The 23,806-nt window shown below is 39.3% G+C and overlaps 1 protein-coding gene across 1 annotated transcript; it reads left to right on the plus strand.

Annotated features, from left to right (window-relative positions):
• The first annotated feature begins 408 nt into the window (after nt 1-408).
• On the plus strand, nt 409-23,040 carry LOC140240692 (FIGNL1-interacting regulator of recombination and mitosis-like). Its single transcript, XM_072320448.1, has 19 exons — nt 409-479; nt 3,513-3,705; nt 4,902-5,029; nt 5,874-5,975; nt 6,447-6,590; nt 8,186-8,336; nt 9,531-9,658; nt 10,794-11,041; nt 11,519-11,667; nt 12,926-13,096; nt 14,026-14,254; nt 15,004-15,148; nt 16,232-16,417; nt 16,816-17,016; nt 18,185-18,298; nt 18,850-18,957; nt 20,091-20,171; nt 20,744-20,923; nt 21,824-23,040. Exons 2-19 carry the CDS (start codon nt 3,606-3,608, stop codon nt 22,022-22,024), a joined length of 2,766 nt encoding a protein of 921 aa, XP_072176549.1. The 5' UTR covers nt 409-479; nt 3,513-3,605; the 3' UTR covers nt 22,025-23,040.
• Nucleotides 23,041-23,806: the final 766 nt, after the last annotated feature.

Consider the following 23,806-nt stretch of genomic DNA (forward strand, 5'->3'; position numbering starts at 1 on the left):
ATGCCATGCGCCATGGCTCCTATCCTGCCACATGCACTACTAAATGGACGTTCCCCGGCCGGATGCGTTTTTTTTTTAAGACGGCACAGATTGGGGCATGGCGCGTGTTAAACCTATGGGAAAAACGTTGGGTTAGGGTTTTTGGTTATGGTTATGGTTAGGGTTAGGGTTAGGGTTGGGGTTAGGGTTAGGGTTAGGGTTAGGGTTAGGGTTTGATGGTTAGGGTTAGGATTAGGATTAGGGTTAGGTTTAGGGATAGGGTCCCCGATAGATTTTTAGTTTCCCCAATCTGTGCCGTCTAAAAAAAACACGCCGGCCGGATGGCCCTCTCTACACGTTGAGGTCTAAACGTTACATACACAGCGCGAAATTTGACGATAGACCGGCCATGGACGGACCAGTGGACTGGATCTGGGGACGTGACGATTGAATGACGACTATGGGCCGCAGGCACGGTGTACGGATTCAACATTGAGAAGGTGATCAGTTTTTATGTTGACGTTGAAATGCAACTGTAAATTTACATGTCTAACGTTAATGTTAACGTTAAAGAGTTAGTCTGTGTGACCGTCAATTTAGGATCAGCCTACAAACAACAAACAAGTAGGCCTAACACAGGCTACAGCATCTACAACACTACGCCTAATATAAACGACAACATTAACCATGTTAACGGTAGTATGACAGCCAATTTCTGCACGGCTGCTAGACACCTTATTTATCCAATGATCTGTTGGTTGCTAATAATCTAGTATTAAGCGTATTACTATTACAGACTACGATGTATAGACTTTTCTATAGCAATGCTATATCTACTAATCTAGACCATTCTATTGGCTGGTTGCCATTGGATTGCATTGCAGAGCAGAGCTGCGTCTGTGATCATTTAAAATTAATGTCTTCTAATGTTACATCGTCAATTACATGTAACTATACACAGCCCTGTCGCTGTACACAAGTGTAAGTCGCGCATGCACGGCGTCTGGTCGGGCTATTTAAATCGTCAATCAGAGGCTAGTACTACTAAGATCTAACGTTAGTAGTAGGCCCTACTAACTAAGTAAGTTTAGTCAAGAGTAAGAAGTAAATATCACAAGACCAAAAGGTTTAACCGTTAGATTTTGATTTTAAGAAGGTCCAACTCCAAGTGGCAAGGCAAAGGGGTTAAAATTACAAACAACTTGACCGGCAAAAGATTGGTCTGTATCTGGTCGTCGGGGATACAATACATTCCGCGGAGACTGCGTCTGGCTTCACGGAGGAGATTTGTCGAGTGATAACGTCAAAAAAAATTAATAACGACTCCTCCGGACAGACGGATCTTTCTGTCTAACAAACAACAAGATCACCCGAATGATGGCCGAATGCATTTAGTTAGACAGCAAGTAGCCCGACCAGACGCTGTTACGCTATGCGAAAACAGCGTCTGACGTGCGCGGCATGCAGCCTTGAAGTGAGGAACCTCAACACAACTACAAAACTTAGGAAAATGTATTCTTTTCTCCTTTAAACAGAATACTTTACTCACGTTAAATGCATGTTTCTATTACAGAAGAATAGTCCGCCACACTGGGTCCATGGAGACCACTTGCGATAAGTCCGTGGAACAAATAAAATTACACTTTCTGGCGCAATTCCTGACCGTCCTTGACCTTGACTTATGCGCATGCGTGACCGGATGTGCTCCAGAGCGAGCGCGTGTGCGTTGAAAGTGTCAAACAAACCTTGGCGTCTGCTACACAATAACCGTGGTATGGAGCTCAATGCTCGTCGCCCGACCAGACGCCAGCCGCCGCCAAGCCCAGTACAGTTTATAGCTGTATACTAGTAACCGTGCGTACGCTGCTTGAGTGTAACAGCACGGTCGACAGCGCGACCTTTTGAAAGGGCATTCACATCACGTGACCACCCGATATCTAAACTTGGCCTGGCGTGAAAGATTGTGTACGGTGTGGACATGCTGGATATGATGATCAATTTCGGTAAGTTTCATTTTGTACATTTGAATACTGATAGCATCAGATGTAGAGTAAATATTGAAGAGTATACTCGATGGGTTTGAGGTGACAAAAATGGAACGTAAGTATCAAAAGTCAAAGCTATCGTGATACGATTACGTCGCTCTCCTAGTGGTTGGTGGTCGCGCGCGTACAGCCCTGTCGCGACGTACCATGTACAGCGACTGGGCTGTGTATAGTTAGACAGCAAGTAGAAGCTATCACATCTTGTAACAATTAGTAGAACACATCATTGAAAGTTTGAGGAAAATCGGACAAGCTATTCAAAAGTTATGAATTTTTGAAGTTTTTGTGCAGTCACCGCTGGATGAGAAGACTACTGCAGTGTATGATGTCACATGCGTACAACAATATGAGGAAAATATAAAGAGAATTTCACAAAATTTCATCTTTTGAAAAAAGTACACATTCCCTTGACTTGTTACTGACATATGTCGGGTAATGTTATTCCCATTGCCTTTAGAAAGAGGCAAGTCAAGTGCTCTTTTATTATGCGAAAAAAGTGAAAATATGTTGAATTTTCTTTACATTTTCTTTATACTGTTGTCGGTGTACTCATATGACTTCACGAGCCTTAGTAGTCTCCTCATCCAGCGGTTCCAACACAAAAATTTTAAAAATTCATAACTTTTGCATCGATTGTCCAATTTTCCTCAAACTTTCACTGATGTGTTCTACTAATATTGCTGCATTCTCTCAATCCTCATGTTTATGAAGTTGAACTTGTCCTTTAATGTTGAGTTGTAACGTCAATTGGGGTTCTACCATTAAGTCGCTATTAGTATTAACTACCTAAAGTCGGCAGACATTCACATCGTATGTAACGTGCGCCGTGATCAGAGATCAGCTGGGGCGACGGATTTTCATTGCTCTCAAAAGACATTCCTACGTAATTCACCTTTATCCTCCATAAAAACACAAATAATTGTAATCCAAGTGTACTTTACCATACATAAAAGGTGACAAAACCATTTTTAATGCGAGAATGTTTTTGATTTTGAATGGATTTCAGGTGGCAGATCATGAAAGTCTTTCAAACGCAATGATGCACAATGCATCCTACACGGAAGTGTGTAGAAAAGTATACACGCTATGGGCGGCGAACTAATACAGCGCCTATCGTTAGTTCGCCAACCCAGGAGTCCATAGGAAATACACGCAAGTGGCGGCTAAAGCGGTAATTGACGTTAGCTGACAGATCACGGTGTATGTTGTACTATGTGCTATCCTATTCCACTAAAAAAGTATCTTGCACACCACAGCACAGAAGTGATTAGTTTGGCACGTACATACACTCTTCAGTACTGGTACTGAATTTAACCATAACATTTTACATATGTATTGTTAACAATGATAAGGGATGAGGGAATGGTGAAGTGTTGATTTGAAGCACATATCATCTTGTACTGGGATAGTGGTGGAGGTCATGCTTGTACTGACCCATTGTATCAAACAATTATATCAATTTGTAACATGTACTTTACTTGTACACAGGAAGATAGAACTGATGCCATGGCGGATTGGGTGCTGCCTCAGATAGATGAAGATTCTACAGCTTTGTAGGTTGATCACTAAAAACTCGTCAAGATGTCGCAGGAATCACTCATCAATGATGTCTCCACATGGAGCCAAGAAACCCGCAAGCAAAAGCTGGACGAAACCCTTCCTAAGCTGTTGATATCCTTTTGTTTGGCTTCCTTTTGCAGCAAGTACAGTACTCATCGCATAATCGGGACAGGTTGGGAGTAGCAAACATGGCCCCTTTAAGCGGGGTGCCCGATTTCGCGATGAGCACTCACTATACACTAACGGCATATGACATGTACATGTAGTGCACACATACACACACACACACACACACACACATGCATAGTGACGTACTGTACATGTACATGAATACACAGCCGCGCTACCCCTCGGCGCGACCCTCTAGCTCTCCCTGCATTCTCGCAATGATGTAGAGTAATCGCAACCGGGTTCTTCTTCTGTCACCTCTCTTCGAACACAAAATATGTGGATTAAAAGCTAGCACTTTCTTAACCATTCGTAGAATTCTTGGACACGTAGGGCGTTCCGTATAAATACATATCCACAACCATGGGAAATGATTGCCCAGAACTGATGTGGGAACGTCAATGAGAAGTCCATCAATCATTCAGTCATCATGGCTTGATTGTTTACTTGCCGCGATCACTGCACTGTACATGTGTTGTCAATATGTAGCGATCTAGCTCGCCATATATACACATGTACAGAAAAGCGAAGGCGGGCAGCGAGCTGAAATGTACATGTACTGGATGGACGGAGGTCAAAACACACCAGTCCGAAGCTTGCTTTGTAAGTTCGATGTAAACGACAACTGTTAGGAATCTTTGAAATATTGTTGTGGCATTTTGGTAGATTTTTTTGTGTAAAATGTCAACAAAATCAAAGATCGCTTGAAGAAAAATTGTCCCGTTTATCAGAGGTCCCCGCCCGATTATCCAGTGAAAATAACGTGCATTGGAAATGTTTCTTGGAAGCGTATGTCATTTAAGCGAGGTTCCCGATTATCAGATGCCCGATTATGCGATGAATACTGTACCGGTAACTAAAAAGTGACTGTGACCCATGATATGCTTCATTAGGGAAGTTGTGTAAAAAAAAAAAAAGAAAAAAAAAAAAGGAAAAAGGAAGACTTTGAAAAAAATGTGTTTTGAGAAATATTCGCTGATTGTACAGTGAATTCATGGTAAACATGATGTATGTCTAATTCAGTTGAAGTGTGTGTGTGTGTGTGTATGTGCATATCAAACAATTTGTGACAGCTCATTTGTGCATGATACAAAAGAGTCATTCACAACTCGGTCATTGGTTAAATATCCTTGACTGAATGCTCTTAAGCTCAGTATTGTAATGGGACCTCATCGGCAGTGAAAGTGGACATTCTGAGGACAATGGTGGAGTCACTGCTTCCCATCATTGAAGTTGATCGGAGGGAGGTAGACTTCCTGTGTCCTGTCATGCCACAGGTAAATCAGAGATAGAAAGACTTGTAGAATTGACACAAAAACAGGGCATGTGGTCAGAGAAATTGAGACAAATTTAATTTGAAAAGAGAAAACCCAAACAGAGAGATACATGGCCCAGCGTACAAAGTTAACAAGAGATGAGGGAATGGTGAAGTGTTAATTTGAAGCACACATCATCTTGTACTGGGATAGTGGTGGAGGTCATGCTTGTACTGCCCCAATAGTTAGTGCACACAGTGTCAGGGGAGTTTGTTGTTTGTGTGATCATTCAAGCAGTCCACAGTAATTGCACATTTCTTGCAGAATTGTGACTGAATAAAGTGCACGTTTTGCATGCTCTGTGATAAAATGTATAGCCAAAAGAGAAGTTCTGAGGAGCTGTCAAAGTGTATTTTCAAATGAAAATGTACCTTGTAAGTGAATGTGTTTTTTGTGATTGTATTGTGTTAAAATGTTACAATGCATTGCTGCCCGGTAGTGGTTTTTGATTTGTAAACTCATTGCTGTTTATGGTTTTGTTTCTGTGGGGAGGCAAGCACAATGTTTACTTATTGTAGTCCGTGCGCTTTACCCAAACTTATACAGCACCTTAGGGTGGGCCAATATTAAAATTTGTTTTTTCCTAACCCCGTAACAAATTCTAAGCTTTTGTCCCTTTATCTCTTTTTCTTTTTCACAGGTATGATATTCTGCAGATTTAAATCTGTTTTTTTTTCTCTCTTTCTCTCTCTCCAAGTCTGTACACATTTACTGTTTTTGTGTATCAGAATTATCTGAAAATTCTGATTTCCATTTTTTTCCCCTTAAAAAAACCTCACCATCGGCATCCCTGCTTTCCCCACAGACCAAGACGCTGTTTGGAAATGTTTGCAGCGCCATCCTAGATGCACTGCAGCAATCATCCTCTTCTCAAGATTGTCACCACACACTGAACCAGAATCTCGCTGTAAGTCAGTCAAGCCGGCTTTCCAAACTAATATTCATTAAAACTGCAACAAAAGAAACAATGACAAAATGATATGATTTCCTTAAAAAACAAAAGATGTTAATTTGTTTAAGCGGACCCTGCTCGTCAGCTTTCCAGAATATCCTTGTTTCTGTGTGCTTGCATTGCATGAAACATGTAAAACATTGCAGCAGATACGGTACACTGGAAATAAGAGGTGTGAAATGTATTTCATTTAAAATTATAGAATACAAAGTCTGCATTAGATTGACAATTGAGCAACCATAATGTAATCTGAATTTTCATTGGTCTTAAGATGTCTTGAACATTGCAGAGCCTCATAACATGCTTGTTTCATTTATTTTTGATTTTTTTTTCTTTTTTAGCTGCAGGAAAATAGCCCAGCTAAAAGCTCAGATGAGCACAGTATATTCATTTATTATTTTTCATTTCTATCTATTCATCTGACAGCTTCTAGTGGAGATCATCAACAGTCTGGAATCCTGTGTTCAGCAACTGATGCCCCCTAGAGGTCAAACGGTTACCATGGATACCATAGACTCACTTCCCTGCAACGTCCTGGCAGTGATCAAGCAGTCATTCAATCACTGCAAGGTCAGATGAAAGTTTTCAGAGTGATCATGCGTGGATTTAAATGTATATATATATATATATATATATATCTATATATATATATATATATATACATATATACATGTATACAATTCTATGACATGACATTTGCTCCAGTGTTGTTTTTGTCCCCGCCGAACGAGTTCGAGCAGGGGACTATGAAACGGGCTCCGTACGTGTTTGTGTCCGTGTGTCCGTCCGTGTGTCCGTCCGTCCGTCCGTCCGTCCGTCCGTGTGTCCGTGTGTGCGTCCGTGTGTGATCAAAATGTTCAAAATGCTACTCCTTCGCCATTTCTAACCCGATTTTGATTCTGTTGCTTTATATGATAGCACTACATGGGAGCTTTGAAACTTTTATACAGAATTTCAGTTGTGACCTTTGACCTTGACCTTTGACCTATATTGTACATTTTGCTTCAAAATGCTACTCCTTCGCCATTTCTAACCCGATTTTGATTCCGTTTGCCTTATATGATGGCACTAGGTGAGGGCTTCAAAACTTCTACACAGAATTTTGACCTTTGACTTCTTTGACCTTTGACCTTGATTTTTGACCTATATTGTACATTGCCTACAAAATGCTACTCCTTCGCCATTTGTAACCCGATTTTGATTCCGTTTGCTTTATGTGATGGCACTAGGTGAGGGCTTCAAAACTTCTACACAGAATTTTGACCTTTGACTTCTTTGACCTTTGACCTTGATTTTTTACCTGTATTGTACATTTTCCTACCAAATGCTACTCCCTCGCCATTTCTAACCCGATTTCGATTCCGTTTGCTTTATGTGATGGCACTAGGTGAGGGCTTCAAAACTTCTACACAGAATTTTGACCTTTGACTTCTTTGACCTTTGACCTTGATTTTTTTACCTATATTGTACATTGGCTACAAAATGCTACTCCTTCGCCATTTCTAACCCGATTTCGATTCCGTTTGCTTTATGTGATGGCACTAGGTGAGGGCTTCAAAACTTCTACATAGAATTTTGACCTTTGACCTCTTTGACCTTTGACCTTCATCTTTTTACCTATATTGTACATTTTGCTACTGAATGCTACTTCCGGCGGGGACATATATTACGCACCGCGTAAATTTCTACTTTTCCTTGTTTCCAAGGACTTAGGGTTATGGTTAGGGTTGTGATAGGGTGTTAGGTTTACTTTGATATTAGGATTAGGGTTAGGGTTATGCTTGTGGGTAGAATTTATGTTTGGCTTAGCGTGCAGATATTTGATGGGAGCAATTGTCGGAGGACAAATGTCGTGGAACCAAATGGTTTGCATTGTTTTTTTTTTGTTTTTTTTTTTTGTACTGATAACTGAGTATTTTTCATGCAATACATGTAGGAAGTAAAGCTTTGTGTAAACTACAGCAAGTGTTTATTACAGAAGCAGTTGTCATTCATTAGCCACATATTGCTGCTTTGGGGCATAGTGGGATAACTTGATAACTCATAACCTGTATATAACCTGAATATTCTAGCAGGAACATTAGTGGTATAGAATTTTTCAACATAAATTTTCCATGTGTATCTTGAACGCTGCATTTTACCTGCCCTATTAAACCCCTCTGCAGGAAAGCCACAGTGTGTATGGCGAGCACTTTTCAGCCGCAGCAGAGCAGCTTTCGTCTCTCTTCAAGCGCGCCTACAGTTTGCAGAAAGCGCTGATGGCTCTTCTGGAATCCATTGCAGACTCCGGTTGCCATGGTGACCATCTTTCGCAAGGTGTGTTAAGTGGACAGCTCCTCAATAATCATGGCAGGATTTGCGGCAGACAGGAATTCAGTCAGCAAAGTTGCTTGGAAGAAAAGAATGCATTCCCTGTGTTGATTTGATGAATACTTGTGAAATGTACATGTACTTTACCAACTGACCTGGATGATCACTGTCTGTTGAGCAGGTTAATAGCAAAGGCAGCATCCCGTCTCATTTGTAAGGATTACTTTCACGCCTAGCAGAAATATTTTTGTATAATGGCTCTCCTACAATGCATACAGCACTACATTTAATTTTGCTGGATTACCTTACGAACCAAATACCTCCTAGTTTTTGTGCAGTCTATGTTACAATGGAAAACTCCTAATCTATTGCTCTCTGTCAATGGCAGTGTAGAAAATATGTGACCCGCTACAACAAAAGGATCCGAAAGTCTGGGGAGGACAATTTTCTTAAAATGACATGACATTATTCTTTTACTCTTCTACTTTCATTTCATATATAGCACAACTCATAAACATACTGGGCTGAGAGATATTGATGATTTTATTTCTATTTTTATTCAGTGTTCATTCAAGCTTAGCGCCAGCTGTCTACGCATGACCAATCAGTAATCAGGATGCCGTTTCTGTTACGTTGAAAGTCAGAAAATCGTGGCCCAGAAAAACGCTGATTTCTTGCCTTTCCTTTGATCATTTAGCTTTGAAATTTCAGCATATGATAGACAAAACATTAGACTACAAAATTCTGCCAAAAACAGAAATCCGATTGTTTTGACCAATTTTGATGATGTGACTTCAAACTCAATTTTCTCGGCTCAGCCGTCAGCGACTTTAGGATCCTTTTGTTGTAGCGGGTCACATATGTTTATAAAACTTAATCTACATTGTAGTATGAGACAAGATCACCATCGCATCTGATGCAAAATTTAAAATGAACTTAAATAAAGATCCAAGAATTTGTTTAGCAATATGTTGAAAACAGACCTGTTTAGTTATGATTTCAATATTATTTTATTATCTGTGAAATCCATTTCATTTGTAACCTGCTCTTTACTTTATAATGTGAAATCTTAAAAGTTTCTGTTGTTGTAACTTTAAACTTCTTGTGGAAGGATGATTTAAAGTATGGAATCTGGTCGTGTTCTTTGATATATTCTTATAAACTCTAAAACATCTTCTGGTTCTTATAAACCTTCCGCAGTGTGCAGTGGCTTTCATGAGCTGTGCAGCATCATTAGTGGAATGGACACCACTCTTCTGGTCAGTACTTGGAGGTTTCTGGTCAAGCTTGTCAGTAGGCACAGAGACACAATCCACATCTCATTCCAGGTATGTCAAGCCTTTTATGAATGATCACCTTTTTGTCAATTCGAATGCAGTGATGTCCTTTTCTTAATCAGCAGTGCTCCACATCCACAGTTCTACAACACCAAATTGTTTTCCTTTTTTTTTTGTCATTCACATTCTTGTTTGAAAGCACATGGCTGCAGTTGAGGTTTCTTTGGAACCTTTGTGTTTAATCGAGACTTATTTCTGTTACAGGTACAGAGGCATGGGATTCAAGAGGATGCTTTTGGATGGTGTGGTGATTGCCACCATCTTGGTTACGAAGTATAACAATGTAAAGCTACATTTGTAGTTAATTGTCAAGCACAATAAATCTCAGGTGCATAATGACCAATGTACATATGTGCTCTCTTTTACACAGGATCAATTGACTCAGATTAGCTGTAAACCTACATAGCCTAATAGTATACGGTGCAAGTTGAATCGGTTCAATTGTATCTATCTTTTGTAGATTGAGATCTAATCATGCACTTTACACAGCAATTCGTCGACTTCCACATACCTGTTACACGTAGTTACACACAAGTTTCTGTGGCAAGCTATCAAGTAAACTTTGTCTCCGAAGAATCCGTATGAAGTAGGTGGAACCTGCCAGGAACAAAGGCCAAGTCAAGAGATGAATTGAAATTGATATTATTTCTACCATTTTTGCTGTGCTCGACATACAAATGGGTTTTATTCACACAGTATGAACATGGTAGATGTGACCATGGGGAAGCACCCTCTTGAATCCTGACTCTGTTTCCTTTCATCTGCAGTGACTATTTTAAGGTTTATAACATGTAACTCCTCTTCAATGAAGAAAGCAGTTTTACTAGATGTAGATGGTTTGTGGAGCACCCTGTGAGATCCCTGGGAAGTACTATGAGGCAATTCATTCATGAAGGTGTGTTCTAATTGCACCAGAGCCAGATTTTCAAATGCAGCAGTATTCTGGACAGATTGCTTGACCATGGCTAATAAGATTTCCTTTCAAGAGGAAATGATTGAGAAGTCAAATGGTAGGTAAATAAACCAATATTGACATGATGCTAATCATGACGACACTTGTGAACTAAACTTATAATGTACCAATAGTACATAATAGAGAAGAGTGTTTCATTCCATACCCTTGTAGGCTGCCCCACTGGTGACTTCGCTGTGTTCGGAAGTGGAATTGCACTACCGACACGCCCTCCAGCTGGCGCCCCGCCCTCCCCCAGAGGGTGGTGGATCCCAGGGCGGGGATGAGAAGGCCTTTGCCCGCACCCTGAAGGTGTGCAGTCTGTGCTTCAAGATGCTGAACCACGTCCTGAAGGAGTTTGCTGACGAGTGCTTGGAGCAAAGCGCCCCTCGGGTCTTGGAGCTTCTCCTCCTCCTCCAGAGGTACTAGGCAATGCTTGACTGCTTGATGACATGTTGTGTGTATTTCTCATGATAAAATCAATGTGTAAAAAATGATATGATTGTAATAATTCAATGAATAATGGGTTGGTGTTTACATTTCAATCTAAAATCAATTACAGGATTGTCATGATGATGATAAGAATGATTGTGGCTATGATGATGATGGTGAAGACTATCATAATCATAACTTAAGTAAAGATGGTACTGAAGAGAAGACCTCGTAGCTGGTTAAAAAATCAAAAAACAAGAAAGCTGTAAGTCTCTTCAACTGTTAAAGTAATGTGAAGTGTCATTGCTATTTGCCATTCTGAAAACAAAGGAAACTCGCACTGAATACAATCTAGATTGGGCATAATGTATTTACATGTTTTGAAATTCCCCTGCTGTCTATCATTGTAAGTGGAGAGTGTGACGTCATCTCATTGAATTTCTAACCTGTGTTTTGCCCCTCCTCAGCCTCATTCCGCCAAACCCTGGGGCTCAACCCGTCAATGAGGGAGCCCTCTCAGATGTCCAGAGATCTGTGTTGGTTGGGATCGAGCCACTTTTGCAGCTTTTCCTTCCTAGCAGGGACTTGTGTGCATCTTTACTGGCAACCAATAAAGGTATAGGCAGGCACAGTACCTTTACATCATTTTTTACATTTTTAACATCCCACTAAAGTGGGTTATGAAGCATGCAATTTCTTAATGAAATGAATCTGTGAAAGTTATTGTGCAGTGACATCATCAGAAAAACATAGATCTTATGAATGCCATTTACTACGGCTGCAAGTTAAATTCTACTTTTCTCAAACTGAGAGAGAATACTGGTGGTACATAATTCATTTTAAGGGTATATTTCTTGTGGAAACTGAGGTTAACATGCTTGCCAATTTGTTATTATGAGTAAAAAAAATAAATTGAGTTAACCCTATTCTAACTGGGCTATTTGAGACCAAGTTTTTACTGAGGGGGGTCAATTTGACCCCCCCTTCAGATCTCGGCCGCCGATCGTGCAATCGCCGCGAAATTTTGCCTGAAGATAGAGCTGGATGTCAACTACAAGATTACATGGTCATACAATAGAAAAATATTGCCTTTCTATTTTTAATAAATTAATTATGCAAATTTGTGCATGAAATCATATTTTCACCTATAATTCCATTTTTATGTCAGAATTCCTCAAGACACATCAAACAATTTTCGTATAAAAAAATAGCACAATCGAAATCAATTTCTTTTGTTTTTTATTGTTTTGTTAATTTCTTATGTATTTTATTGTTTTTTCGACCTTCTGTTTTCTATTGTTTTTTTGCCAAAATTTGTTGCAGGCACTTTTTCAGGCTTATCTACACTAGAATTGATTAATTTCAATGGTTAAAAGTTGAAATAATCTAATTTATATCAATTTAGCCAAAAAACACAATTTGCATTGGATTTGCACACGATATCATGAATTTGAGCTGTTTTTTGGTTGACATGCATATGCAAAACATTACGTAACTTCAAAACGGTGCACCCGGACGTCGCAAATTTGGTTTCAAAATATGCGGGAGACTTCAATGAAAAAAGTCGTGAAACGACGCAGCAAAATCTTTGCGCGTTGCGAAATCGTGGCGCGAAACGTCGAGGGGGGGGGGGTCAATTTGACCCCCCCAGTTAGAATAGGGTTAATGTCTAGAGTTGTCTCTGGTATTGTTTTGAAACTATGTCTATTGCCTGGCTATGCATTTATGTTTTTGCAGACTTGATACTTCCCCCGAGAATCACAGAATCATTCTTTGCATGCATACATGTATATGCCTCTTGAATTGCACAAGTTGTTGTATTTTCATCCATTGGCAAGAACTGTTTTGTATTTTGATTTGTTCATTTTATTAAGAACACCCATCACACCAGAACCTACCTAGACTGCTCACCCTCCTCCTCATCTTGAAGCTGTTGCCATCGGCAACCGAAGATGCCCAGGCAGCATGGCTGGATCCAGTTTTGTTTCCAGAGGATGAGCCACGTGAGGATGTAATATCGGGTGTATTCTCTGCTCCCACAAAATGTGCGTAAATGCAGATCGAGATGACTTCATTTTGTTTGTTTGTTTGTTTGTTTTTTATCGCATGTTTTGCTTGTAGTGTAAAATGACTCTGTAACTGTGTTTCCTTTGTATTACTTCTTTTCCGATTGAGCTATTTTTAAAGATTTATTATTGCGTATGTCCAAGGATACTGCAGACACTATACAGTGGACACCTGTTACAGGGAAGTCCTCGGGACTGGCAATTTTCTTTTGTTTTATCAAAATTTCATTATAACCTAACAAACAAAAAGTAAAGAATTAAGAGCAGATAATTTTGTAGTCTGAATTTTTACTTAGTTTTAACCGAAATTTCGTTGTAACTGTGTTTGTTTTAACGGGAGTGCACTGTACAGATTTAATAGGAGAGCTTTTGCTACTAAAAAAGTTAAATAAGTTTATTTCCTTGGGATTCCCTTTGCGGCACACTTCTCCTTCAGACAAGAAGGGAAGTATTACACCTTATAAGCTGGTCAGAAACAGCTAATGCATTCAATTGGCAACTGAATATGTGCAGTGTAAAGAAACGTGTTTGTTGACTTTTGGTTGCTATACAGAGATGGAATTTGTCAGAGTATTGTTTAGTTTGTCAGTAAGCATGACCTTCAAGTTTTCACCAGATATTGACAAAACTTCACAGAAAGTTTGCATATTATGGAATAAGTAGCAGTCAAGAAGACTTCATGGTAATATGTAATTTCATCTTGACCCTGGTTACTTTTGTAAGATTCTTCCCTATCAAATGATATGTATATTCCCCAATGTAATAGACTCTTGTCATTAATGTTTTGTCCCCAAGATCTGAGCTCTTGGATGGCCCTGAAGAGATCCTGACACTTTGCTCGCTCAGTTAAGTTTAGTTCATGCTGTTTGCATTTCAAACTGTCTAAAACTCATTGTGTGTCACCCCAGGTTATGTAGAACTCAACCTCCCTGTGACACTGCCAGGGGTCATGTGTCAAGGCAAGCCATTGGTCGATGTTAGTCTCCATGAGCACGTTGTCACACACCTCTGTGGCTTCCTGGCTACCCTACCAGCCAAATATTTCCACGCCTTTGAGAAGTGCCTCTTGAAGAACGTCCTGGGTAGCAGCTGGTCCTGTGTGATGATCGCTGCAGATGTCTGGTGCTTTCTAGCAAGGTTTGTTGGGTTCGACAAACATCCAAGATTTGATTCAAATGCATCATTATTGAATTGCAATGTAGTCTTAGATCTGATCATGTGTGAGTCGATTGAATGAAAGCAGTATTAACAAAGCAATTGGGATTTAAATTAAAAGTGCAGTGAAAGCTAGTGTTCAACATACTGTACACATGCATACATATACAATGTAGTGACAGCACTGTATGTAATAACTTCCAACAAAACAAACAGTGAATTTCTTGCAATGAGGATGCATGGATGTTTAAACCTCACTGTGCTTCGTTCACTGATTGGCACTCCTACGGGAGTACTTTCTTTGCTGATTGGCACAGATGTATGGAAACTAATTGTTAATGAGTGGAAATCACCTAATCCCCTATGACCCTATCGTGGCCTTCATGTTGGACTAAGGCACAGTGCTATCCCTTATTGGGCTTGCTATTAAACTCTACACAGTCAAATTTGGAGGGATTAATGAATGCTGATGAAAAATCTTGGCAATTTAAACTAAGAACCTGTGCACATAAGAGCTAATGTAGAACCTGATAAGCAAATCTAACAACATAGAGTAATTTCCACTTATAGCTGAATGTTGGGATAAATTTATTCTGCATTGTGTCCCACAATTCTAGCTAGGGAAGAGTTGCTGTTGTAAAGATATATTTAGCCACAGGGAAATGAAAGGAAACTATTTCAGCAATCATCTATCATTTCTTACTGCAAACTCCTCTCTCTTTACGCTGCAGGTATAGTTCAGCGGAGCTCTGCTACCGTCATGTGAGATTTCTCTTTGACCTCCTGACCTCCATGCCGAGTAATCAAAGTCCGGTGTACCTTCATGTCAGTTTGCTCCTTCGTAGATTGATTCCACTCATGGCCAGTGAGCACCAGGTACTGCCAAGAGCTGTGTTGTGGTACTCTTAAAGGAGACCTCCGGATGATTTTCAGATTTTTACATTGGAACAACTATAAATTAGTTATACTGAGGACAGAGTTTCAGAATTTGTGATAATTGGGATGAAGAATAAGAGTATTTTCAAAATTTAGAACAAATTGTAATGAACAAGGATGATGACATGGCAGTGTCACCATAAGAATGCATGAGTTGGGGCTCAAGGAAGCAGAACAAAAGAAGAAGACATGCATATATTATACACAGGTGAACTCGCAAGCAAGCGGTATTGTAATGGAATTACACTGCTACATTTCTGAAATATGTGAACCTTCTATGTCATCATCCTTGTTCAGTGTAATTTGTTAAAGTATTGTTTCTCTGCTCAAGAACCACAATAAATTCCACAAATCTATACATGGAGTTGTCGATTTATGTACTACATGATGTGAAATTATGAAAATCGTCTGGAATGTCCCTTTAAATTGCCAGCAATCTGTATGGATCTTGATACATGTACATTTATGACATCGCTATCGTTTGAGGTCAGGATATCACCTCAATTTTCTTATCAGTACTGTTCCCAAATTTTGATTGACAGGTATTTGGACAAAATATATTCTTGTGACACTTTGGAATACTTGGTTTCAGTGGAAATATCAGGAGATATTTTATGTTGAAACTTGAAATGAATAGCAGTATACTAATAATTACTTTGGGATTGTCATGTATACTGAACATCGAGTCCAAAAACTCATTAACAAATTAAATTCCTTTCACCCGGCTTTGAGAGATGACACATCATATATGGGTCACTTTTTGCTAGAAGTTGCTATCATTACCACCAGTCTTACTACATCCTTCCACAACAAACTGAGAGATTCACCAGCCTTTGTGAATTATAAATCTAGTGATCCACTTGTGTGCAAACAGTTGGCTCCATTTTCATAGCTCATCTGATTTTGCTGTCTGTCATCCTTGTTTTGCCAAGTAAACAAACAAACTCTTCTTCTGTGAATGAAATAAACCTAGTGCAATGATTATCGTGGAAGTTTGATTTCTTTCCCGTTCCATCTTTCAAGTTGGAGCTGATTTCAGCCTTTGCTATTGAGAAGCACCTGACATTGTGGGCAAGCCTTCCACTAGCCTCTTTACCAGACTCGTCAAAGGATCTGTTGTGTGAGAAAGTCGTCACAACCTGCGTTAAAGCTCTAAGTGACTGGGAAGATTCTGGCAAGAGAAGGGATGCTGCTTCTGCTGAACATTTGGTATGTGCATAATTCCTTATTATGTCCTCCATGCTTTCTGGAAGACTTGTATGACAATGTATTTCAATGAGCAGGTGTTTCTTTCCCTTGTCGGCGTATTTGTAGTCCAGCTTTACTTGTCTTGAAAATTGATTTTTTTTTTTTTTTTTTTTTTTTTTTTTTTTTAGAACTATGAGATCTACTGACCCTTCTGCTACCCCGTAATGAGTTCCTAAATGAGTATTTACCAGGGGCGTTGACATTTTTCCTGTATTAGGTTGATGTCCGAAACAGGTTATTTAAAGGGCTATAGGGACTAACTTTGAAAATCAGACTCTCCTCTCTCTCCAATGCCATTTACAGCTACAAAAAATAATGGTTGTAATTTTGCAATCTTTTTCCCTGTCTTATTCTCATAGATTGAAAGCATTTGGTGTTTGCGCACATTCTTTGCTACAAATCATCCTATCGCAGCCGGTCTTATACAGCGGTTAGCTGAAGCCCTCTCGAGGCTCTATTCTGTCCTGTCATTGGACAAGCTGTCCCAAGACGTCCTTGGTAGTTTCGTTGAGATCTCAGCACACCTCTTGCAGCACCTTAAACCAGGCCACATCGCAGAGGTAGGCCAGTGCTTTTTCTTTTAATAGTGTTATGACCAATTGATTCAACATCAAAAATATGCCCCTGTTATAAATGCAAATCCAAAGTTACCCTGTCTTATCCCTAACTAGGCCGGGCTATTTAGGTAGTTGATAGAGCCGGGGGGGGGCCTCCCAGGCCCCCCCTCCAGATCTCGGCCGTCGACAGCGCGATCGCGACGAAAATTGGCACACACATTGCCTATGATGTAATCTAAAATACCATGAAGTTAATTTTAAAAAAAATTATCATTTATGCTAAATTATGCTAATTTATGCATAATGATGTATGAAATCAGACTATTTGGTATAAATCACAAAATAAAGCTCAGAACAGGCACATTTTTTGTGTAAGTATTCTTTTTAGTGTCCTTAGCAAATGTAGTAAAAAAAATTTGTGATATCAGAAAAAATTCTTAAGTATTTTATTGTTTTTTTGAATTTCTTATGTATTTCTTTGTTTTTTCGACTTTATGTTTTTCATTGTTTTTTGATGGAATTTATTCGCGACATTGCTCCGAACAAGAAAATATGTTATTCATTGATTTTAATCAATAAAACACCAAAATAATCATGCTTTTATGAAATTTGCCTGCAAGCACAGTTTGCATTGAAATTGTACACGAATTCACGTTTTTGAGCTATTTTTGGTCTGACATGCATGTACATATTTATGCGTAACTTCGGAACCACGCGCCCGGGCGTCGCAAATTTGGTGTCAAAAGATGCGGGAGACTTGAAAGAAAAAAGTCATGAAACGTCGCGGCGATAGCTTTTTGCGATTGCGATACATCGCGCGGAACGTCGAGGGGGGGGCCTCGGAGGCCCCCCCCCGGCCTAGTTAGGGTTAAGAGGCTGGCTAGACTTTCACTGGAAGATTCAATGACCCCTGCCAAATGCAATGAGGCCTATTTCATGTCTCATACAGCTACATTGTAGCAAAGTTATCCAAATGGCTATCTTGAATCTTTGGTGCAATCTTCACTTCTTTTTTGCAAATGTTTGACGTCAGTGTAATTCTGGATAGCATCAGAATCATCTCACAGTTAGAAATTTACATCGCATTTGCTCAGAGCAAGCTTTTTTTTTTTTTTTTTTAAAAGAGATTATGTATTCAAAATCATGTTTTGCTTTTTGTTTTGATTTCCAGCTCCTACACACAGCTTGTGCTGCCATTGGAAAAGATTCACCTTTGACCCTGCGATTGGCATGCATCAACTTCCTTCGTAAACTTGGGAAGGGAACACCTTCAGCATGTCCTGAGGTTGCGCAAATTTGTCTCATGAATAGTTTCAGTTTAAAATTTTGTATAGATTCTTATTTCATCTAACATGGCATAGATGTCTATGTTTTGTCCATCTCATACAGCATGTAGATAGTTGTTTCATGTATCATATCATAAATATGTATTTTGTGTCATTTCTTGCTTTAATGTGTGTTATGCTGTAAAATTTAAGTGGTGTTTATGAGACAGAAGCTAAGTTGTTCATGGTCAGATTTAATGCAAGTGTGTGTCTGATAGCTCAGGTGTGTCAAGAGTAAAAGCTGATCAATATGCTTTTTTATTTTTAATGCTTTTTGATTTATTGATATTCTAATCTTGCACATGCCTGTGTGATTTAAACATGGTGTAATGTAAAAGTCATGGAAATTCCAATCTGTTTTCTCCAAGTGACGACAGTTTGCTTTTCACTCAACAGAATTTCCAGTAGCACTTGATTGATTCCACTTTCTGACACCCATTCTGCACCCATCAATTCCCAGAAATGTTTCTTTTCACATTTGATTTCTTTTCTCTCTTCCTCTTCCTTACAGCAAGCAGCGATCCTGGCTGATATTCCAGTCCTGTTTGCAAAGGTCCTCTCCGATCCCTGCTTCGTTATCCAACAGCAAGCGTTGGAAGCCTTCAGTCTCTTTGCTGAGGTGAGAAGAGTGGAGTGATAATTAATCCTTGTTTGTGTTCCAGACGCTCCCCGGCACTACAACTGCAGTAAATAGTCATATAGTAGAAGTAGTAGTGGCAGAAGTAGTATGAATGATATTACTGCTGTTACTTCAATAGTACTAGTGCAGCTTTAGCAATCTTATTACAATAATAGTACTGGTGATTGTAATAATGCTCTGTTTAGACTGTTGTCATACAAGAATTTCTTTAACTTGTAATGGATACCTTTCAACAAGAAGGGGACAAGATTAGCAAGAGTTGTTATTGTTGTTGTTTTTTGTTTTGGTTACTTTGTTGTTGAATATTTGTGTTTGGTACGGCTAGCAGCAGTGGAGATCTGTATTGAAGGTGTCTTTGTGAGATACAAACAACAATTTTGACAATAAGCAGGGGATTTTAAATGTTACCCTGGTGAGGATGAGTCCCGCAGATGGGAATGGGAAATGCGTGTTGTAGCAAAATCAGTCCGTTCTTCACGGGTTAAAGGCATGAATAGCAGGGAATAAAAATCATGCTTTCAATTGAATTCAGGCTTACGGGCTACCCCATCTCCACAGTGAACAGCTGTACATGTCTATTATGTAATGGCTTGGATTCATTAATACTTTCTCAACTTTCCTGCCATCATCCATCTGCAGTGCTTAATTACACTGTTCTAAATTGTGCTATGTGACAGCAAAAGAAAACGGTTCAGCTGAAATCTCCTATGCAGGACCTTCTACCTTATATGCAGTCCCAACATTTGTGAAATAAATTATACAACTGTAGAACCAGAACAGAACAGATAATGGAGGGCTATGATGCTGTGTTTGGTAAAATCATGTGCTGTAGCTGCAAAAGATAAAAGAAGTGGCTGTAGGTGCAAAAAACAACAATAAATAAATAAATAAATAAATAAATAAATAAAAGAAGGATGATATGTTGGATGATATCAGTCTTTCCAGTTTATCAATCTGTGATGACTTTGTGTGAGCAATGAAATGGTGATATTCTTTGGATAACAGCAGGTTTAGCATGATGTAAGTTGTTTATATTAATCAGTGATGCATGTGTATGTGTAATTGATAGCTGTTCTTCCTTTTGTTGTGTTGCTGCTTTTAATGTTTGAAAGGAAACTTGCCATGAGGCCATCGTCCCAGAATGCATCAGAGAGGAAGAGGTGCAGAGCAGAGTGGTGGATTACCTCAATCAGGTAAGGACACTAGAGTCTTTTTGTAGAAATATTGAATAGCTGTGTGAACATGGTCAAATGTTCTTTAAGGAGTTGTCATACATTTGTAATCACTTCAGTTTAATCTTAAATGCACTGATACCTTCAGATGTTAATGTAATTGTAGAGGATGTTTTAGATGTATCAGTGTTCAAATTCATGATGGACTTGATTCGGTAGTAATTCACAGGATTGCATCTTTCAGTTGCATTTGTACTATTTCTCTTCTCCGTTCCTAAAGTGATGGATTGACGTGCTCGTCGTCACTTTTGACACTTTGACAGCCAGTGTTAAACCCACTGCATTAGACCCCCAGTTTCTTATCTGTTTTCTTTTTTTTTTTTTTTCTGTTTTGAGTTGGTGTTTTCCAGTCTGTAGGTGCAATTGTCTGATATTTACCAAGTAGTGCAAAGAGAAGCTGTGTTCTAGGGATTATGGTTCTCTCAATTACGGAGTGCTTGGTACCCTAATCAAATTTGAGGAAAAAAAATGTAACCATTTGTAGGTGCTCTGTGAATGTCGTCAGTGAAACCTTCTCGCTTTGGTTTACCAAGATTCCGGCACATGCTGACCTCCTGTTGGAGAGGTCAGAGGTCGACTTGCTGTCAGCTCAGGGGAAACACCTTAAAGAGGTCTGCGAGAGGCTCACAGGGCAGACATTGACTGAGGACCAAGCCACAAGCAGAACAGAGCAGACATGTGCACCGGGAGAGAATGCTATGGACGTTGATGAGGTACACATTCGATTGCTCTCAAATAACCTGCAAGATATCTATAATGGCTATGTACTACAAAGACATTCAATTGAAGATTGACAGTAGTGGCAGTTAAATGCAAACTGCTCATTGAAGTATTGTTCAGAATGTAGCACTCCTATGACACTCAGCCAATGTTTGTCAACTTAATGCACAATATCCCAACACCTATAATTGCTCTTTTAAATGTGAAAGAAATCATCTTTGAATAGGAGACATTCTTTGAATTCAGGTTGAACAAGCTTTAATACTTGACAGGTTTAGACTCTGTTTCAATGCCTTCAATGCAGTCTTGCATAATCTGCACTCATGGTTGAGTAGCATAGGTTCCATGCTGTCACAAATAAGGAGACAATACACTTTTAAGAGTAAGCTTTTCACCTTCCCTGGAATTTGTTTCTGCAATTTGTGTGTGTTTGTGCGTCTGTTAGTGTGTGTGAAAATTTAGAGGGGGGGGGGGGGGGATGGGATGAGTAGGAATTTAGTTACAAGAGGATAGATACACTCTATAGTTACAAAGGTCATCGCCCTTTGAGTGGCACACCTAAACAGTGGAGTGTAAAGCATTGGTTGGTCAAGTTATTTACTGGTATTACATAGTGTCTTTCGCATCAATGATTGCAGTAAAAGGAGTGGCAGCTTATTACTGGTGTCCAGTGTAAGTAGATTTGTTTTGTTCCTATCCCTCAAAGAGAGCTTTCAAGCCGTTAATGTAATTGGGAAGTATGAGTGATTTCACTAGATGTCTGTGATGTGATTGCCATGAGAAAAATCATTTCCTTATTCTGTCAATGATGTTGGTTCAGGCAAACTGCTTACATTTGAATGACACTGAATTTTTCTACCTTGACCAACCTGCTCCCTTGTGAATTTCTCCAGACCACCCCGCAATCCAAGCGTCGTCGCGGTGATGCAGCAGAAGCCTACACGGAGGCGTGTGCCAACTTGAGGGAGGCCTTGAGGAGACTGAGCGAACTAAGGAAGGATGCCTCCACGGACTGCCCGGATTGGGTGAGGGCAGATTTGTCCGATGCGAGACAGCGTCTTGATGAACTGATGGGAGACACTGTGACTTCGTGATAATAGTGCCTGTGGTGAAATCACTATGTGATGGCAAAAACCTGTCGGTGCAATGAACCTGATGTGACAAAGATAGGATATAAGGACCATCATCACCAAAGGAGAATGGGACAAGATGGACGTTTGGAATATAGTGCAAGGACGCTACAGCAACCAAGCAGGAAAGAAAGAAGAAATCCGTGATAGAATCAGATAGTTGATGTGAAATCTAACTACTTATGTGTATGCAAACTATCTCATGGGCAAATCAAGTGGCAGTTTTGATCACATGACTTCTTTCTCTTGTACTGCACACATTTTTTTTTTTAATTTGGTGCTCACTACAGTATTGTGACAAATATGTTGTAGGAGGCGAGTGTGGAGCCCTGTGTGCGTACTTTACATTTTTAAATGTTGACAAACAAGGCATACCGTCATATACAGTAGGTTTTGAATATATAACTATGTAATCTTGACACCACACAACCTGATTTTCATACAAAGAAAATAAGGTAGAAAAATATATAATACTATTTGAAAGCTTGAGTTAAACTCTGATTTCAAATCAGTCCAAATTTTTATAATTTATCATTTTGTTACTTAACATTCATTTTATGTTGAATGATTGTTTAAGTTGGCCAATCACACACAAGATCAGCCAATTATGTATTCATGTCATTCATTATTAATCTTCTATCAAAATGACAAGAAAAACATTCAGACATCCCATTCAGCAACATTTCAACATGATTCATTCCAACTGTCAAGTCAATATGACAAAAGGATTGTCGGTCTATCTTTTAAACTTGTAATCAAAATTATTGAATAACAAGATTTGAGAAAACAACGGAAATAAAAAGACATTAGAATTCAGGTACAGTGCATACAATCTCCCCGTCATTATGACCATATTCCAATGACCCACAGCAGACTAAAGTCAACTTCCTTGACTGATCATAGTCATGGTACTTGTCAATTACATGTCACTTAGCAACAGTTTTTGTTGGTATAACTAGATATATATATGAGGAAAATACTGTCAGCCACTCACAAAACATTTCACTGCAAGTGATGCCAACTTGCAACTGGAATAAAGACTTCTTTTAAACTGTGTTTTCACCTTTGCAAATTATCCAGATGAGTATTCTAAATTGTGTAAATCATTGAATGTCAAAAGCTACATTATACTACATAACTAAAACACAAACAAATACTAATCTATTCTACTGTTCTAATCTACTGAGGCTGGCTTGCCAGCGACAGCATAAGGTCCATGTGACCACTGGTCACCCGCGAGTGCTGGACATGGTAGTGCAAAAGCTGGTGCTGCTGCACAGGCTATAATCTAAATTGAAACTGGGTCAAATGAAAACAAATTGTAAGAAAATTGAAATTGGACTAAATTGTAAATACTATGAGAAAATATGTACTGCTAGAAGTCAAAAATGAAAAATTCAATTTGTAGGGACTGTGTCTGTAATGGGTCTATGTAACAGGAAGAACTTAGTTGTAGCATATTTACAAGTGTATTCATATTGGCCAGAGAACAAAATCTGAACTGTGCACAGGTAAGTAATTGATTGAGTGAATTCTCAGAATGCCCTCTGAACCTACTCTTCTTCATTGTATAACCAACCTGCCTCATTTACCCTTTTTGAACCCTCTACGTAGCCATCTTCCCTTTCCCTGTAGCCCTCCCAATCTTATATCTCCCTAATTATCTTTTTCTCTCTTTTTTGGTAGAAAAGTGTGATTAGGTGTCTCCTCGAGTCCCCTTTTTATTTCTTAACCAGTTGAGGACAG

This window comes from Diadema setosum, chromosome 17 (assembly GCF_964275005.1).
Source record: "Diadema setosum chromosome 17, eeDiaSeto1, whole genome shotgun sequence".
Classification (NCBI taxonomy): domain Eukaryota; kingdom Metazoa; phylum Echinodermata; class Echinoidea; order Diadematoida; family Diadematidae; genus Diadema; species Diadema setosum.

Bases quoted from the DNA above. Each gene is read 5' to 3' on its own strand.
- LOC140240692 (XM_072320448.1), top strand. From the start codon at position 3,606: ATGTCGCAGGAATCACTCATCAATGATGTCTCCACATGGAGCCAAGAA. The intron at 9,659-10,793 runs GTATGTCAAGCC...ATACCCTTGTAG, and splicing joins CAATCCACATCTCATTCCAG to GCTGCCCCACTGGTGACTTC. The intron at 20,924-21,823 runs GTACACATTCGA...GAATTTCTCCAG, and splicing joins ATGCTATGGACGTTGATGAG to ACCACCCCGCAATCCAAGCG.